The 18,586-nt window shown below is 45.7% G+C and overlaps 10 protein-coding genes across 10 annotated transcripts; 5 read left to right on the top strand and 5 right to left on the bottom strand. All coding sequences in view use genetic code 12, as the record gives it.

Moving 5' to 3' along the window:
- Positions 1–4: 4 nt before the first annotated feature.
- LODBEIA_P20050 (uncharacterized protein) lies at positions 5–1,579 on the bottom strand (the record flags this gene model as incomplete). The annotated part of the gene is made up of 1 exon (XM_066971957.1): positions 5–1,579. One exon carries the CDS (start codon positions 1,577–1,579, stop codon positions 5–7), a length of 1,575 nt encoding a protein of 524 aa, XP_066828943.1.
- A 148-nt stretch (positions 1,580–1,727) lies between these two features.
- Positions 1,728–2,495, top strand: LODBEIA_P20040 (uncharacterized protein; the record flags this gene model as incomplete). The annotated part of the gene is made up of 1 exon (XM_066971956.1): positions 1,728–2,495. The coding sequence occupies one exon, from the start codon at positions 1,728–1,730 to the stop codon at positions 2,493–2,495; it is 768 nt and encodes a 255-aa protein (XP_066828942.1).
- A 6-nt stretch (positions 2,496–2,501) lies between these two features.
- On the bottom strand, positions 2,502–5,918 carry LODBEIA_P20030 (uncharacterized protein; the record flags this gene model as incomplete). The annotated part of the gene is made up of 1 exon (XM_066971955.1): positions 2,502–5,918. The coding sequence occupies one exon, from the start codon at positions 5,916–5,918 to the stop codon at positions 2,502–2,504; it is 3,417 nt and encodes a 1,138-aa protein (XP_066828941.1).
- Positions 5,919–6,111: 193 nt separating this feature from the next.
- LODBEIA_P20020 (uncharacterized protein) lies at positions 6,112–7,002 on the top strand (the record flags this gene model as incomplete). Its single annotated transcript, XM_066971954.1, has 1 exon — positions 6,112–7,002. The coding sequence occupies one exon, from the start codon at positions 6,112–6,114 to the stop codon at positions 7,000–7,002; it is 891 nt and encodes a 296-aa protein (XP_066828940.1).
- Positions 7,003–7,199: 197 nt separating this feature from the next.
- LODBEIA_P20010 (uncharacterized protein) lies at positions 7,200–7,856 on the bottom strand (the record flags this gene model as incomplete). Its single annotated transcript, XM_066971953.1, has 1 exon — positions 7,200–7,856. One exon carries the CDS (start codon positions 7,854–7,856, stop codon positions 7,200–7,202), a length of 657 nt encoding a protein of 218 aa, XP_066828939.1.
- Positions 7,857–8,339: 483 nt separating this feature from the next.
- LODBEIA_P20000 (uncharacterized protein) lies at positions 8,340–8,732 on the bottom strand (the record flags this gene model as incomplete). Its single annotated transcript, XM_066971952.1, has 1 exon — positions 8,340–8,732. One exon carries the CDS (start codon positions 8,730–8,732, stop codon positions 8,340–8,342), a length of 393 nt encoding a protein of 130 aa, XP_066828938.1.
- A 1,739-nt stretch (positions 8,733–10,471) lies between these two features.
- On the top strand, positions 10,472–12,007 carry LODBEIA_P19990 (uncharacterized protein; the record flags this gene model as incomplete). Its single annotated transcript, XM_066971948.1, has 1 exon — positions 10,472–12,007. One exon carries the CDS (start codon positions 10,472–10,474, stop codon positions 12,005–12,007), a length of 1,536 nt encoding a protein of 511 aa, XP_066828937.1.
- Positions 12,008–12,695: 688 nt separating this feature from the next.
- LODBEIA_P19980 (uncharacterized protein) lies at positions 12,696–13,721 on the top strand (the record flags this gene model as incomplete). The annotated part of the gene is made up of 1 exon (XM_066971947.1): positions 12,696–13,721. One exon carries the CDS (start codon positions 12,696–12,698, stop codon positions 13,719–13,721), a length of 1,026 nt encoding a protein of 341 aa, XP_066828936.1.
- Positions 13,722–14,519: 798 nt separating this feature from the next.
- On the top strand, positions 14,520–15,497 carry LODBEIA_P19970 (uncharacterized protein; the record flags this gene model as incomplete). The annotated part of the gene is made up of 1 exon (XM_066971946.1): positions 14,520–15,497. The coding sequence occupies one exon, from the start codon at positions 14,520–14,522 to the stop codon at positions 15,495–15,497; it is 978 nt and encodes a 325-aa protein (XP_066828935.1).
- Positions 15,498–15,654: 157 nt separating this feature from the next.
- On the bottom strand, positions 15,655–18,504 carry LODBEIA_P19960 (uncharacterized protein; the record flags this gene model as incomplete). Its single annotated transcript, XM_066971945.1, has 1 exon — positions 15,655–18,504. One exon carries the CDS (start codon positions 18,502–18,504, stop codon positions 15,655–15,657), a length of 2,850 nt encoding a protein of 949 aa, XP_066828934.1.
- Between the last annotated feature and the right edge of the window lie 82 nt (positions 18,505–18,586).

The raw sequence follows: 18,586 nt of genomic DNA, 5'->3' as shown, positions 1-18,586 counted from the left end.
TTCCTCACCCCAACCCTCGATCCAAATCGTCCTCGTCTAGAACGATATTGTAATCCTGGTTAAGCTCAAACACCTTAATCTCGTTTCGCTCGCACATTAGAATTTCCATTGGCCCGTTAAACTCAAGGTGTTTGATATCTTGTAGATTCTCTGCAATGTTTATAATTGGTTTGAAGAGCTTTCGCGATAGATCCCATAAATCGACGCTAATCTTCTTGCCAAACTTGCCTATTGTTAAAAACTGGAAGCGATGTTGAGGTCGTTTCACAATCTTTTCAACAACATAACCAGTCGGTACAGCCTTCCAAAGTTCCCTAGTTTTGCTTTCCCCTCCAACTCTCCACACTCGCAAATGCCAGTCTAGATGAGAAGTAACGATTAAATCCTTATCCAACTTTGCCATCGCCAACACCAAAATTCCTTCGTTTGTATCCACCAAAGGCTGCATTTTCTCATCATACAATTTGCCATCAGTAGCAGTCAACACCATCTGGTTTTTCAAGTTATCTTCCAATTTGCCAACGATATCTCTGTTGCCCACGTAAATACCACTTTCAATCATCAATTTGGAAAGTTGATCTTCTGGAATCAACCTTGTCGAGTATTTAGGCGTGCTAAGTAGATTCGTCGACCACAAGTTCAACACTCCATCACCAGAAACCACCAATAAGCAGTCATTGGTGTCGACACTAATCTGCTCAATCATGGCTATATCGTGCTGATGCTGAAACCACGAGGTGGTGGAAGATGTGGATGCAAAGATCGACGTGTGCGTCAACAACGTGGGCTCCTGGACAATAGCCGATTCGTCAATTTCCCAAATCGCGATAGCGGCGTTTCTCATGGTGCCAATCACGCGGTTCTCTCGGTGCACATCAAACATTAAGTGGGTTATCTCGGAAAAACAAATGAGGTGTTGGCACGCGAGGGGTTTGTCGTCTCGAATCTCGAAAAGAGTCGCCGTATGCTGGTAATTGTATGATCTTTTGAAACCAACCACAATTTTATGGGGATCATGCTGCGATATGTCAAACGTCTCCACGTCTCTGTCGAAAACTAGCGTTTTCGTATTGGATATGAATTGTAAATTGGTTTTGGATTCTTCCTTTTTGGATCCAAGTTCCACCGTTCGTGAAACTTGCAACTTGTTTACCACTTTGATCGACTCTAGAATAGCTTGGTCTAGTTCAAAAACGGGGATTTCTGACAGCGAAGTGATTACTACCGGTCCATTTTTTTCAACCGGCTTGGATTCAAGTCTCTCCAAAACTTCAACTGGTTCATCAGTCTGCACACCCTTGTCGAATTTGTAAAGTTCCAACTCTGTATCCTGCACTGTACTGACACCATCATCAGCTTCCTTGGTATCAACCGTGGTTGACAGCGCGTGCGAGGCCAGGGCCGGGGCCAAGTCCTGTACCCCATGAAACGAGCTGTCTGTCTGCGTAGCAGCATCAACCTTCTTGCCCGGTACACTCGAGCTAGCTTCAGTAAGATGCGACAGCGCAAGCCGCCGCAGCTTGAGCTCCTGTAGTCTCTGTCTCTTTTGTTCTAGTATCCTCTGCCTTTCCTCCGACATGTATCAACGGTTGAGCCCCCTACCATCGCCTGTCAACTGAAACGCGTATCAAAACCTCAAATTCTCAAATTGCACCAAGAATGAAAAATTCCAATCTCCAGTTGCGAAAACTGCAAGACAAATCCCCCCTTCCCTCCACACCAACAAGATGGACATTGACGATATCCTAAGAGAGTTTGAAGAGTCCTCAAATAAGCAGAATGAACTCGCTTCCACGACAAACATAGCGCAAGAGCTCACCACGGCAATGATGAATGAGCGCATGGCACCCGAGCTACTCCCGTACAAATCATCACTAATGAAATCAATCTTGACCCATATAACCAACCAGCAACAGTTTCTCTTGGACAGCCACGAGTACGGCGACATGAATAGCTCGAACGGGGTAATAAGCGACGATTTCAAGCTTCGATTAATGATTATCGAGACCGACGTGGAGCGCACCAGTTATTTAGTGAGGTTATATCTTCGAACTAGATTAACCAAGCTCAACAAGTTTACACTATACTATATCAACGAGCTGCATAAAGAAAATGATACAGACGGTGATAACAGTGCGGCAGCGACGGCACGGGCGACGGCGACGACGACATCAGGGGGAGCTTCGATGCTTCTTTCCCCCGAGGAAAAAGATTACATTCACCAATACATGCATTTGCTAACCCAGCTATACAACAACTGTTTTTTGAAAAAACTACCCAAGTTCCTCACCTTGCTAGATGACAATGTAGGTGGGCAAAACATGACGATAGCGCCAGAGTTGGATCTGTTGGTGTTTGTGAAATGCACGCTGGATATACCCATCGCGGTTCAATTGGACGACGACGAGATTGACATGGAGAAAAATGGGGTTTACGTGGTCAAGTACCGGTTCATCAGAAGCTTACTCGCAACAGAAGACGTGGTATTAATATAAACATCATCACGCAACAACGGGAAGGTCGCAACCACCGGGACACTCGGGGTTCCCCTCTTTGATAAACCATTCTTTTAAACATCCGAAATGGCCCCGATGTCCACACGTGAGGCTGATGGCAACGACCAATCCTTTGCATGGCTCGTGACAATAAACACAATTGAGTTGTCTTTGGTGACACTCATCGCAATACCAAAACCCAAACTCTCCACTCCGTTGATGTTTAGATTTTTCATTCACCAAGAGCTTTGAGCAAAGCGAACAGGCCAATTTCACCACATCTCCCGAATATAACGAGGCGAGTTTTTCCTTGACGTCTTTTGGAGCCGAGTTGAGCACTTTTGCCGCGTTCACGAATAATCCTTTACGCTGCAATATCTCGATGTATAGGGAAAGCCATTCTAAGCATTGCTGCTTTGCAATCACGTCTTTGGCCATATCGTAGAATAGCAAAGTAGTAGTGGCAATGAACGCGATATCCCCTTGAATGACGGCGTAGTCCAATGCCTTTTTCAACAACGGTTTGAACCCCCAGACTTCAGATTGGGCAGATTTGTAAAGAGCCTGCGTTAATCCGGGCTTGGATGGGATTTTTGAACCTGTGACTTTGTTCAAATTTGCACTCAAATTTGTATTCAAATTCAAATTTAAGCTCTGAAATGGCAATTCTTGAGGCAATTTCTCAGCTTCCAACGCAACGGGTTTGTTTAGGAGGACACCTCGACCATGGACGGGCGAAGAAGCCAACGATGAAAAAGAACGGCTCGAGGCAATCCCAATTGAAGTTGGGCTCGATTTGAGAAATACCGAATTCATTAAGTTTGTATTCTCAAGCTCGAGACTGGTTATTTGCGGGTTATTGATGTCAACAGGTTTTGCCTGTGAATGCTGACTTATGGCATCAGCAGCAGCAGCATTACCATTATCATCATTATTACGTTTTTCATTATGATTATCATCAACAACATCAACAACACCATCTTCGTTTTCGTCGGTCTTTTCCATTTTGGAAAGACGCGAAAAGGAATTTGCCCTACTGTTTAGTCTGCTTCTGCTATTGGCCCTGCTATGGAGAGCCACGTCCACAACATTGGTTACCGAGCTATCACGGTGTCTCGCTGAGCTACGCATGTGGCCACTCGCCGAGCCGGGTCCATTCTGGCCGTAGTTGGTCAGCGTCGAGTTTGAATTGAATGAGCCGACAACATTGCCCAAATCGGACTGGATCGATTTGACATCAAAACTATCGTGACGCAACCCGTTTCCATTTCCACTTCCATTTCCACTTCCATTTCCATTTCCATTTTCATTTCCACCTCCATATTCTTCTCCAATTCCTTCTCCTTCTCCTTCTCCTCCTCCTCGTTTTGCCTCCTCACCCGCAGGTAAATCCTCTATAGCATGCTCATCAATCTCAATTTCTGCATCGGTGGTCATCTCCTCTTCCAACGCGACGCTCAAAAGCCTCCATACTTGACTAGTGCGGTTCGCGCTCACCTGACTTGCTGCTTGCGCGTTGATCGAGCACGTGCCACTCAAGCTGAACCCCTCAGGCACATCAACCAAATACTCCGTAGACAAGAATCTGAAAACATCCTCTTGGTTGAATGGCAACTGAACTGGTATGGCATAGGGTGAAATTGTCAATGAAAAGCTTCTAGAGAGCCTCTTACGCGCGAGATTGGCGCTGTTTGGAGCAGACGCGTAGGACAAAGACGACTCCTGAGTGCTCTGCGACAGATTCCTAACGAGTCTCGGTCGGTTTGCATTGCCGTAGCTAGTAGTCGACGAAGATTTAGCATCGATGCCACTGGAAGGTCGTAAGATTGGCGACGGCGATTTGACGCCAAATTGCGACATGGGGTTCAGAGTATATGACCTCACGAGCGGCGGCTTCTCAAACGAGTTGGTGTTGGCTCCCACACTATTCATAAACCTGAAATCACTTTCGCTATAATCAAAGCTTCCAGGTTTGTCAGTTTCTTGGAAAATATCTTCAAACTCCGAGATATCCTCCGAGACTTCAAAGTCGTCCCTGCCTTGATTCACCATCATGAAATCATCATCGCCATTCCAACTCATCCCCATCGTGTCCAAATCCTCGAGCGGCCGCTTGATCTCAGAGTCGAAATTCGAATCGAGGTTGAACGCCAGGAACTGGTTGGACTTGTTCAAGGTCCAGATTCTGCGTCCACGCAATTCATTTTGCGCCCATAGGAAATTGGAAAATGCCTTTTGCGTATAAGAGTTGATGACTTGCTTGGGGACGTATTTCCTGTTTAAATTGAAAATGGTGATTGTTGGATCGTCATTTAGATACAGGCACGCGAGGTCATAGCTCGCTAGTGAATTGTGGGTTGAATCCTCCAACATTCGAGAGGAGTCGTCATAGTTAGGGTAGGTGCTCCACCGTACTTTCAATATCGAGCCATAAGTGTTGATGATGGTGTCGGGCGCAGCTCTGCCCGCGGCTCGATTGTCGCTGAAATTGAAAATGCAAATTTTGTGGTCTCTCCCCGCTGTAGCCACGTATTCTCTTTCCGGGTGTATATGTAGTGATAGCACGGGTCCCGTGTGTAAGTTCCATTTCCTCTCGGGGGTATTGTTCCCCGAATTGGAGCGGAGGTCAAATTTGCACAAGGCTCCGGAATCGTGCACCGACAATATGCATGTCTTGTTGCGTACTGAGGAGTAAGGCGAGTATTGGCACGCTCGAATGGGGTCGTTGTGCAAATTCGGCTGAAAAGTGTACATGGGCTTCATCTCCGCGGCTCGAAGGTCCCACACTTTAATAGTTCCATCTTGAGACCCCGAGACTATCACGTTATCGGAGTCTATGAAATCTAGCGAGTTGATAGTTCTCTTGTGGTCGGACAACATTGCCTGTAGCTTACCTTTGCCCGAGGGCGACACTTTGTAGATGGAAATGGCCCCGTTCGACAAGCCGCACGCGATGGTGTTCAGACGGGTTTTGATGGTATTGACATTGCACAATTTGCTCAGAGACCGGTAGTAGAGCGACTTTGTATCTTGCAAATTGACCACTTGCAAGACCTGTTGCTGGTCGCGGCTCAAGCAAAGGAGACGAAGGTAGTTTTTACCACCAATCACGGCATGGTGGACTATTTCGTTGCCCGAGGTGTGATTTGAAGTTTGGATCCCGCAGTTTAGTTGTCCCAAGGCCTGGACATCTCGATCGAAGCTATATGTGAGTCGCTGTGCAATTGCCAGCGCAGCGGCAGGAGCAGCTGGAGTAGCAACTGGAGGAGGAGGAGGAGGGTAATGTAGCAGCTGTTTCGAAGCTCTCGAGCTTACAGACGAATTATTTGAGCCCGACTCGGTCGATTGCGAAGTTCCTAGCGTGCCGTAGATGTTGAATGCAAACTTGGCCAAGTTGTACTGACCGTTTGAGCTTTGCGACATGCGTTGATTGGAGCTGCCTCGAGCGGAATGGAGTGGTATGGGATGGTGTTGCTTAATCGCATGTGCTGCTGTTGCAACTGCTGCCGCTACAAATAATGGGGAAAGGAGAGGAGGAAGAGATGGATCGTAGTTCTGTTGATTTTCGGGGTTGCTCGTATAATTTCAACCAAGAACCAAACCAAAACTTCAACAGATGGGTTCAATAGCCTATGCATTGGTCAAGATGGCAGCACAGCTAGGAGTAGCGGCGTGCCTCCTCGCCATGGGTGGTCTCTACTACTATCAAGACAGTCTCATCTATCCTTCGTCACTCAATGACGGCCGTGGGTATTGCGCTACACCAGATGAATACAATATCGATTACGAGTTGGTTAACCTCACCACAGAAGACGGCGAAACACTCCAGTGTTACTCCATGAAACAAGACAGCAAGGACCCTTCCTACGCCAACAAAACGGTTGTGCTTCTTTCGCCCAATGCCGGCAACATTGGCCATGCTTTGCCCATTGTTGCGATTTTCTACGAGCAGTTTCATTACAATGTTTTCATTTACAGCTATCGAGGCTATGGCAAATCCACCGGGACAGCTAGTGAAGTTGGGTTAAAAAAAGATGCCGATAGGGTGATGGAGTATCTTGCCAAAGAAGATGACCAGTATCAAGCTTCATCCATTATTTTGTATGGAAGATCGTTGGGAGGGGCAGTGGCCATCTACATCGCGGCTACAAAATCGTCCTATATCCATGCTATGATTTTGGAGAATACCTTTTTGTCGATACGGAAAACTGTGCCTCACATTTTCCCACTATTGAAGTATGTCACCGCGTTGGTTCACCCGCAATGGGATCTGGAGCTGCTTGTGCCGCAGATTCCCGCAAAGATCCCCGTGCTTTTACTCAGTGCCAGGAAGGACGAGATTGTTCCGCCGCTGCATATGGATGAGATCTACAATGGCTTGCAAAGTGAATATAAGCAATTCGACGAGTTTGATGACTGTTTCCATAATGACACCATAATGCAAGAGAATTACTGGGATATAGTATACACGTTTATCAAAGACAAGGTCAATCCCGTCGGTTTATAGAGCTGAAGAAGAACAACAAGATTAACAACACGCAGTGGTACTAGAGTAGACTCATAGATATCGAACATATGCACTTTAAAATTCACAGTTCTAAATCTCATTCGTTAATTTCGGCATTTTATTCACAGACAGATGTTGATGATGATGGTGATGCTGCTACTACCACCAAAATAGTGCTATTTGAATAATTGATAGACCTATAATACAATTTGGGCTTCGGAACCTCTTGTACTTGAAGGATCATGCGACGTGAACTCGACTTTTTGTTCATCTTTCAACTGCAAGATCTTTTTCAATCTTTCACCAACGGTTCTCAATTTTTTGGCATCGCAGTCCTTGGTCCATATACCGATTCTGTAAGCTGGTTTTCTCACGTTGATGACTATACCGTTGACTTCGTCTTCGTCGTCTTCAATAGTTTCACCAATCACCGCCAACAAGCCTCTCAACCACAAATCGTTGATGTTGGAATTGCCTTCCTTCTTGGGGAAAGAGTGTTGCCACTTGCCACCTTTGGCATTGGCCTCGTCTTCCCATTCGGGTCTTATGCCTTCTTTAAATAAGTGATAATCCGACTTCAAGGGTATTTGGTTTGCAGATGGGATCGAGTTATAAATACCCCAAAACTCTTCCACCGAGGAGAAAGTTATCACGGGTTTCAATAAATCGTGCCAGTTTTCCGACTTGTTGGTTTGCGGTTTAGTGTACCATAACGTCCATCTGTTGTTCAACGGATGCTTTGCAGTGAATTCTTCCTTTGAGTCAAACACCGTTGTGGTTGTGGTTTTATCTACCGATTTTTGTTTGGAATCCAAGGACAAGTCTTGGGTCTTTTGGGTTATTTCTTCAGCCATGGTCTTGCTAGAATTGACAGAAAAATGTTAGCCTTTTTGAATGAGTAGTAGTTGAAGGGTACTCGGCTTGCTCATACATACTTTTACAGTTCAACTTCCAACTCTTTTTGCTTCTGCTGGACAGATCCCCGTTGCTGGTATTGAGATAAAGGTTGGTTCTTGGTGTATAAAAAATTTTAAACGTTATACCAAAAAAGACGGCGGAATTGGGACAGTTGCACTACCACACTCTTGAAGAGAAACCATCACCAAAAGGCCCCAAGAGCACCATCGCCATGTATAAACCACCCTCTGTTAGCTGCTACCAGGCCCAAGAGGAGGGATGAGTTTTAAGAAGAGCTGTTGCGGTTCTGGTCCCGGTTCAAGTTCAAAAAGCGCCATCTAATAAAACAAAATCTAAAAAAACTCAACAAAGTAAATGTTTCCATCCAAAGCAAAATAACATCAAAAATTTCATTACCATTCCTTTTTTTAGAGCTCTATTCAAATCAAACCGAGGGCGAGGATGATCGTAGTGAATATGCCCAAGATGCCGCCGGCATGGACGTTGATCCCTGCACCAGCACCCGCTCCACCACCAGCTTGCGATATGGTGGTGTGGTCATAAGTCCGGTAACCGCCGACGGAGCCGCTGATGGAGCCCATGCCCACTTCGCCGCTGGGCACGTTGATGGCAGCACTATCGGTGTCCATGAACGATTGGCTGTACAAGGTCGACACGACTGTCAGATGGCCGTCCATGGTGGTAGTTATCCAAACAATCGTCTTTTCGCTTGTCTTGGCTCCAGCACCGTCTCCCTGGTCTGCTAATCCGCAGACTAGCGTTGTCAACAAGGCGAATATTATTGTTGTGGCTAGCTGGTTATAAAATAACATCGTGTGTCTCTTTTTTTTATATCTATATTTGCCGATGAAAAAGCGAGCAACTTCTATGGGGAGAAGTCTTTGGTTCTTCTTGCAAGCTGAGAGTAGGTTGATCAAGATGCTTGTAGGGGCTGGCTGTAAGCTGTAGGATGCAAGAGTGTGTCTGTTGAAACGTGGACTGTGAGTGGACAAATCGGGGAAGAAGAAGAAGCAGCACCAGTAGAAGTTGCAACAGAAGTGGCACCAGCAGCAGCAATAAGTATCGGCCAAAACGGATATCTATATACATTCAACACTACCACAACCACCACCACGATTCCTACTTCTTTCTACAATAGGATACTTGATGAAAACCGCGATCTGAATCCATCGACTCTTGCCAGTCGGGCTAAATGCAAAAAAAGTGGAAAAAAAAAAGGTGGTTTGTAGATGTACCGGGGACTATGTTGTTTCCAACAAAACTGCACCACCAACCGCGTCAAAGGTTCAGAACCAGCAAATTTATCTCTTTTCGAGCAACCAGACGCTGCAGCAAAGATGATCGGCTGAATGACGCGCCGGCAGCTGTCTATTGTTCTTGTTCTTGTTCTTGTTCCTGTTCCTGGGGCTGTGAATTGCTCTCGTCTTGGTGCCAGAGCGAGAGAGACCCCCATAGACGGTATCGTAGTTGTCAAGATGACATAAAATCTGCAGATTTCCACCAACACGGAGCGACACAGATCTCGTCGATCGATTGGCACCGAAGCCAACGCACTTCGAGCCCAGTGCTAACCGAGGCCAAGATGCAACCACCGGCGATCAGTTTGAAAATACGTCAAAACGTCAAAATAAACCAAAAAAAAAAAAAAAACCAACCACTCAACTTAGCTCAACTCAGCTTAACCTGAGATATTTAAAAATCGGCAACTAACCAACTGAGCTGACTTAAACCTAACCCGTTAAGCAGCGCCTGTGTTGCTGCTGCTTTGTTTTGACGGATGCTGTAAATCTGACTGTAGCCTCTTTACAGGGGAGGTTTCTAGCAACAATCGGTTGCAAGACAGTCACGTGCCGGGCAGAACAATAGCCATCACGTGACCAGCCCCCCCTTTTCCCATTTGCTGCTTCTCCCGCATAGCCCCCCCTCTCTCTCCTTAAATTGCCAGTGTTTACATTGTGGCTTGAACAGGAAATACTCTATACACACGAGAAATGACAGGCTGCTACCAAGTGTGGGTACGTCGAGACCCGTGCACGTGACCTAATAGCAGCAAAAAAGAGCAGCCAAAAGGGACAGCAGCAGTGATTGACTTGTAGAACCCACATGTTCAAACCACGGGACGGTGAGATAGTTTTGATGTCTTTCTCTCCACACGTCAATTTGGGAAAAAGTCTGATCAAGGTATGTCAAGTCAAGCGAATCACCGAGGCAAAGCGGCTCAGGGTAGATGTTTTCTGTTTTTTTTTTTTAACCATGCATTTAGTTTTAGAGAGAGGTAAAAGATATGGCACCTGAGCCAGCAGTAGCGTAGTAAATGCTCATATACTCTGTTGTAACTGATATAGGCTGGGAAACCTCTTGAATGATGAGCATCGTGTGCCAGACAGTGGTGCAAATCACCACCAGAACAGCTCAACTGTACAACTGCTGCCAAAGAGAAAAAAAAATGAAAAAAAAAAATTAGAGTGCGAAGCGCATCGCGTTCACTATTAGCCACTTGGACAACCACAACCAAGAGCAACAAGGGATAAAGTGAACAGTGAACAAAGTAATGGCGAAAAAATCACTATCTGACGAGATATCCAGTCTCTTTACTCGCAAGAGCGACTATGACATTGAAGATTTGGACTCGGGCAGACAGGACCGGGACATTTTCCAGCATCAGGAGGGCGAACAAGATGACGAGTCTGAAACTTTGGAGTCCGATGAGGAGTCGAAAAAACAGCATTATGTCTCGTCTTCAAAGTCTAAATTGCGGACCCGGGAAGGGGTGAGTCTAGGTAAAAGATATACGGGAGACGTTGTATCGAGAAAAGACTTGTATGACCAGCCAGGTGCAGAGGAAGACAAAGACGATGGCGAGGACGAGGAGGATGAAAACGAGAACGAGGAGTTGGAGCCACAAGAGTTTTCTGACGCCCCTGACGGAACCAGTGAGTCCCCACTGGAACCAGAAGACGATGATGAAGAGGCAGGCTATAGCGCAGGGGAGCTGCCGAACCAATCCAGTGCCTCACATCACAAGAAAACGCTCATCAAACAGCTAATGGAAAAAGAACGCTCCCACATTGTCAAGAGATTATCCCAATCGGCAATCGACGACTCATTAAAAGGGTACGCCGTCCAAAAACAACACAAGACATATGACAAAATCGTCGATATTAGAATCAAGTTTCAGAAATCGGTCAATGCTGCTAACAAGTTGCCCTACAACGCAAACTCGTACCAAGACCACAAGTCAGATGCATCTGACGAATTGGTCCAAGATGCAAAGTCGCAATTGTATAACGTATTGCAAAGCATTTTCAAACTTCGATCGCAATTGGAACAAACTCCAATCAAACCACCATCAAGTAAGAAAAGAACACTCAAGGAGTACTCCTTAGCGACAGGCATTGCCGATGAGAGATTACAGAGCCAACGTTCAAACATCCTAAACAAATGGTCAACCAAGTTGCAAAACTCATCAGGAAGTAGCGCAATCAATGCTGGGAAATTCAAAACTATCAACCAGTCATTTGAACAACAAGTCAAGAACAATTTGTCTGATATGGATAGGTTAGTGAAAAGAACCAAATTGAATAGAAAACAGATTAGCCCCCTTGGTTACACCGAGTCTCAAGAAACCAATACGACCCCACCACTAGCAGAGTCGGATATCCCCGTGGAGACCACCCGCAAGACGAAAACGCAAGGACAAGAAATTGAACATATTTTCGACGATGAAGACTTTTACCGTGTCTTGCTCAATGACTTAGTCGATAGGAAAGTTCAATCTTCGGATCCAACTTCAAACACAAACATCACCTTGGTCAAATCTGCTCAAAAGGTCAACAAGTTGTCGAATAATGTCGATACCAAGGCATCTAAAGGTAGGAAATTGAGATTCCATGTCCAAGACCAGATTGCCAATTTCGAATCGTCCACCGGTGGCTGGAAATGGAACGATGACCAAATAGACGAGTTTTTCGCTTCATTGTTGGGTCAAAAAGTCAACATGAATGAAGAGGAGAACACCGAGGCTGAAGATGGAGATGAACAGGACTTGATTGTGGACGACGGCTTACGACTCTTTGGACACGTTTAAATAGAGAGAATAATAGATCAAAACATACTTTGTCATAGGTCCGCAGTAAGACTTCGTGCACAGTTTCCCACTTACCAGTTACAATTAAAACCAATCACAATCAATTCTAGCAGAAAGTTAGTACAATTGTTCAAACAACAATTTCTCTTTAAACAAAGAAAGAAAGGAAACCTCCATTGGAAATGAAGATTCAATATCAGACAAATAAAAATAAGGTAGCTAGGGTTTTTCCACATCGACATTACGTCTCGAGCCAAATGCACTCGGACTCATCCTATAAAAATTTTCACCCCAATTTTGGTTCTTCTCTCTTTCTTTTTTTTTCCGACTATTGAATGAGTTTAAATAAGCATCTCGAATGCTGATTCAAACTTTGATTAAACATACAATCATCATATTGGTCTTGCCCTGTAGAAGAAGAAGAAAGATGTGGTGAAGATGAGAATTTTTTCTTTCACCGCTTTATAAACCACCGGGTGCGTCAGACAAAGAAGAGGCGCACACTTGGGAGCGCACATCTGGGAGCGCTGCTTCCAGTGTCGATTCCGGGGATTCCGTATTTTCACGACACTGGAGTCTGCGACACTCAACTACAACAGGCAAGAAGTACAACTGGATGATACAAGAGTTGAAAGGTGAAAACCACCACCAGTTAAACAATAGTTCAAGCACATAGTACTTTGGAGTCATGTCGAGTGAGAACAAGTACAAGTACCGGATAGAGATTCAGCAGATGATGTTTGTCTCGGGCGAAACCAACGACCCCCCCGTTGAGACCACTTCGCTAATAGAGGACATTGTACGAGGCCAGGTGATTGAGATCCTTGTGCAAACAACCAAAACAGCAAATAGTCGAGGCTCGAAGTCGATTGCTCCTGAGGATGTCATCTTTTTAATCAGACACGATAAGGCCAAAGTGAACCGATTGCGCACTTACCTATCGTGGAAGGACTTGCGTAAAAACGCCAAGGACCAAGAAGGAGGAGGCACCGAGGCATTGTTTGACGGTGGTGCCGATGCAGTTGCCGGTGGCGGAGGCATGGGTGGTGGAGTTGGTGGTGGAGCAGGTGGAGCAGGCGCACCGGGCAGCCAGATCTCCAACGATAGCTCCAAGATGCTTTCACGGTACAAAAAGTCCAAGATTCGCTTACCGTGGGAGTTGCAGTTTATGTTTAGCGAACAGCATTTGGAAACGGCCGAGGATAATGAGCAAGTTGACGAAGAAGAGAAAGCAGCGTCGATTGCCTCGCTTAAAAGATTGAAAATGGCCGATGATAGGACTAGAAACATGACGCGAGAAGAGTATGTTCATTGGTCCGAGTGTAGACAAGCCTCATTCACGTTTCGTAAAGCCAAGAGATTCAGAGAATGGGCGCAGATGGCACAATTGTGCGATTCAAAGCCCAACGACGATGTCGTTGACATATTGGGATTCCTCACTTTTGAAATTGTTTGCTCGTTAACTGAAGAAGCAATGAATATCAAGAACTCAGAGGATAAATTGACGCAATTGCAACGAGAGAAAAATATAAAAAAGGAAAAAGAGCCGAAAAAGAGGAAGTATTTGTTTGACAAGCCTGACGAGTTGGCGTCTCCTATCATGCCTTTCCACATCGAAGAAGCGTGGAGGCGGTTGCAAAAGACGGATTTCAAGCATAAAGCGGCAAGGTCTTTTGGAGGGGGGATGGTGAAAACCAGAACTAGACTCATTTGAGTGGAAATATCCACATTATTCAAACAAAAAACCCCCCTTCACCCAACGGTGAAAACGTGTTTCACAAATCTCCTTGTTCAATTCTGGGTGAAGAATGGAAGTTTGTTTGAAGTTGGACAATTAACAAGTGACGTGTGACAAGGGACTGGTGCATTGGTCAATGAAAACTGACCAGAATTCATTCAACGATCATACTTTGCTTGACCATGTGGGGTTCTTGGTACCACCAGTCTTGAACAGGTTGCAAAGTCAAGGTCAAAGCCACAATGAATCTCTCGAGCCATACATTCAAACGGTCAACATAAAGCAGCTCGCGTAGATTCCAATTGGTCAGCACCGACCATCGTGGGCCACCTCAAAGCCCAATTTTTCCTTTTATTTTTTTGGCAAGATTGTTCTTTAAAACACAGGAACAATAGGAGTTATCATATTGCAAAGCAAACTAGAGACAAATCAACTCAGGGCTCAGCAGCTGCAACCCATATGGGGCATGCACTATCCACGGTTATGTTCTCCAAAAATAAAACAGTGTATGTAACCACTATAGTTTGTCCAATTGTCCCCAAAAACTTTTCAGCTCGCGGGACGGATCGTCCCCATTCTAAGCCGCCTTACTTGCATTGTTCGTCACTATATGCGGTACAACCAATTAACCAACTCAATTCAATACCACCACAACCACGCCAGTCCTCCACGTGTGGGGCCCCAATGGAATATCTATACGAAGGTCCAGCTGTATATAATGCTTCTCTTCGTATCTCTTGAAGATTCCTTATTTTTATAGCTCCCTCTCGCATCATGACTCCAGCAATGATCTGGCCATTTTTCATCCTCCCCGTTCTTTCGCAGCTAGTCTTCACCAACGCCAAAAGCTACACCTTCCCCAAATTCGAATCGTCAGCCACCTACTTCGAGCAAAGCGACCTGGACATCTCGCCAAACCAAGTCAACTACAGCCACAACTTTGGTTTGAAAAATGAGTATTCCTGGAGCGACGTCGTGGGTCAAACGGACGCCTACCACAAGCTCTTCTTCATCATAAGACACGGCTTTGGCGTCCACCAATGCCCCACGCCATCCCAGGATTGGACCTGCTACTGGCAGGAGAAAGACGGCTACAACGGCCAAGTATGGGCCGATGCACTCTTGACTCAACAAGGGATCGACGAATGCACCAAGCTCAACACTCAAATCAAAAACACCGCCAATCTCCCTCAAGTTGACAAATTCTATGTTTCCCCCTTGAGACGAACTTTGCAGACTTGGCAGCATTCATGGCAGGGCATCTCCAATAAGAGTCCCTTGGTGGTTGAATTCGCGAGGGAAACGTACGGAATCCAAACTGAAAGCAAGAGACACCCTCAATCCTACATTCAAGCCAACTGGCCCCTGGTCCATTTCGAAGACGGCTTCAGCGCAAACGATGAATTGTGGAGTGCCTCCAAGAGGGAAACGGGGCAACATAGAGACTATAGAGCCGCATCGCTCTTGAACCAGATCTGGGATAGCACCACCGAGGACGACAAGGTCATCACCTTGGTTTCGCACTCCGGTTTAATTGGCTCGATTTTGAAAGTCATTGGCCACAGAGATTATCCCATTGAAAATGCTGTCTTGTTGCCTGTTTTGATCCAACGAAAGAAACACAAGACGGATGATTACTCGTTGGATAAAGCTAGCAAGACTTTTGGCGACATTTGCACTGATCCTCCCTCTACAATCACCGAGGGTCCTGGACTCACTTGCAGTGCTGCTCCATTCACTGAAGCTGCATAAAGAAGAGACCTCGATTCGACGTAGACATGAAAGTAGTTAGATTCAATCGTATAGAGAAAAGTTTTTATTTGTTCTTTAACAATTCATTCCGTTTCTATTATGCTATGCTATGCTATGCTATGCTATGGTCCAAAATAAATTGTCTATGAAGGATACATTATAGAAAAGGATGTTGGTCATAATCGACACGCAACGACTCGTCAAGGTTGGAAGCGTACTGAAAGTCTCTATACCGCAAAAATTGCTTGAGACTCAGCTTACCTTCCTCCGTGGCTTTCTTTTCAAACTGGTCAATCTCCGTTTGGAACACTTGCCACACCCTGCCAAATGGCAAAACTTCCAACACAAATGGGTCAGTTGCGGTAGACACTAGACAGGAATCTTGGGGTACTCCACAACTGGGAGGACTCGGGTTATTCGCCCTCGTGTTTCGAAAGTATGCGAAAATCGATCGAGACCCAAAGAATTCAACACTGTCGTCACGCCACTTGTCGAGCTTCTGTGCTCTCGCAGACTGCTCAATCGCGTCTTCTTCTTCATCGTGTAGGTTAAGGTGTAGCAGGGCACTGGTCAAGTCATTGCACGATCTCTGATCGATCAACTTGGTTTCTTCATAAATCAGGACATTTTCGTTGACCGGTACTTGCTCATCTCGGGCCGGTTTTTTGACTGCAGTTACAGTGTTTTTCCCGGGTATGCTGCAAATGATCTGCGACTGCATCAAACACTTTCTTATGTCTTGCGACTCTCCTATAATTTCATCAATAATCGCCAGATCCAAGTCAAACCCATTCACAAGACAGCACAACCAGACATAATCCTTTACAAGTTTCTTAGATATGGCATACTCGTCCAATTCGATAACTTCAGCACAATCCAAAATGCAATCGGGAACGGTGGCAAGATCCTCACAAGTCAAGACAATTGGTCTCTTTGTAATGCTGCAGATGTCCTCGACCATTTTCCAAAAGCCTTGATCTTCGTCAAAGATAATGTCGACGTCGTCAAACAAGACCAACCCTTCTTCGTACTTGGTCACGTCATGCGAAGTGCAAAACTGTTTCAAGCTGTTAAAGACATCTTTTCTTCCCCGCTGGTCTCCGCAGTGTATCTCGTGAACATATCCTTGCCTTTCTCTCATGGCAGTATGGATGGCAGTAGACTTTCCGTATCCAGACTTGCCCTGTAGCACTAGAACGGGCAGCACATGTTCAACCGATTCCAAATCGTCATCATCAAACACAACAAAGTTGTCTCGTTTCTTGTTTGATTTTTGCTTGCGGGGAACGCTACTATTTGCCACTCTCATAAAAATATCCGCAAACCAGTGCCGAAGCTGTTGAATTGCCCTCTTATGGAGAAGTAGTTCGTCCATTGACCGAGGTTGAAACATGTCCACCCACATGCCTTGTTTATAGTTCTGCAACTCTATCATATTAAGGATGGCTCGCAAAGGTCCATTCTTGTGCAAATTGGGAAGCCGCTGCAAGGCGTGCTCCCTAGGAGAGTCTATTGCGGCAGGTTCATAAGTGTAAATTTTTTTTGGCGGTTCATTTCTCTCATCAATAGTTGTGGGAACCTCACCACGAAATTCATCGAGGGAGACATATGTTTTCCTCCTCGGAACGGAAAACAGCTGGTTTTCCAGAGACTGGTCCAACACCAAAAATTCCGACCGCGATAGTTGAGGAAGCCTAAACTCCTTGTGCGAATGGCTCGAACTTTGATGCGACATGCGGCTCGCTCGCATCATACTTGAAAAAAGCGAGTTCAATGCTGGTTTAGGGCCACTGCGTTTGGCTTCCAACGGCTTCTGCAGCTGGGACTCTAGTTTCATCAAGTGGTCCTTGTTCGACTTCAGAGTGATTATTTTCCCATTGAAACTGCGTCTTGCTAGAATCTCGCCAATCGAAGCGGACTTGTAGTTCTTTAAAAGCTCACTTTCTTGAGATTCTCCCCACCGCGGGGGGATAAGTCCTATGTTGAGTGAGTCTTTGGGATCGCTGGTAGTTACCAAGCTTCCATTGTTGTCTGCCCCCAAGTTGAGTTTCTTTGTCGCCATCTCGTTTTTCAAGACTGGATCTATCTCACTATCAATCAGCCTCGTTCCATTGGCACAAGTTTGCTTCCTCAAATCCTCATTTTGCAAACGTTTCAATTTTTCAGAGTCCAACTTCAAAGTGACAACTCCATCAAACCGTCGTTTTCGCGAAAGCAAATCTTTGAGGCAAGTAGACTTTAAATTGGAATAAACCATTTCTTCTAATGTTTTGGTGTACTCTGAGTTTGATTTAAGCGCCGAGTCACAAGCTTCCGCGTCGGTTGTTACTGCTGTTTCAGCGGATGTCGCTCTCTTCACAGCATCTGCTTCGACCAGGGGGTCGACCACGGGACGATTTGCTAGGATATTTCGAAGTTTATCTGCCGGCAACGCGAGCTTGACCATCCCGTCAAACTTTCTCCTGATTAAAAAATCCTTGATTGAGGTAGACTCAAGTTGATTGTAAACTTTATCCTCCAAGTCTCGAATATCTTCAGAGTCAAAGAACCGTGGATACGTAAGCAGTTCTGTTTCTGGAATGCCCTCGATTTGGGTTTTGCTTGCGGCCTCGTCGTTTGCGAGTTGCAGTCGAAGAACGCCATTTCTTCCCCTACTCAGTAGAGTCACTTGTTCTGCGTCTGCAAGTGTTTTTCCAGTATCACTAGCTGATGAATCAAAAAAGCTCGGTTGGTTATATTCTTCCACCAACGTTGCCGTGGAGTCGATGGTCTCATCTCCCTCCATTAAAGTACCATCAAGGTTCTCACCCTCTCGTACCCTGGCTCTCTTCCTCGTGTCGCCACTCTTTCGTCGCTGCCGTTTCCGCAGCTGGTCACCGGATAGTAGTTGCGTCAAAGATTGCTGTGGCCGACACGGCAGCTCTTCTTCGCCGGGGATTTCATCCTGATAATGGTCTTCTCTTCGACACTGAAGAATGTGGACCTCTTCCAGGCCCTCATTGGTCATGAGCAACGTGTGTAGCGTGAGCTCTTCTTGTAGGGGTTTTTTGTTGATTGCAGTTGAGTTTGGCGCTGCTCGTTGTAGAAAT

The sequence above is a fragment of the Lodderomyces beijingensis genome (assembly GCF_963989305.1).
Source record: "Lodderomyces beijingensis strain CBS 14171 genome assembly, chromosome: 2".
In the NCBI taxonomy this organism is placed as follows: Eukaryota; Fungi; Ascomycota; class Pichiomycetes; order Serinales; family Debaryomycetaceae; genus Lodderomyces; species Lodderomyces beijingensis.
The sequence above is the reverse complement of the archived record's forward strand: the minus strand, read 5'-3'. Positions and strand labels throughout refer to the sequence as shown.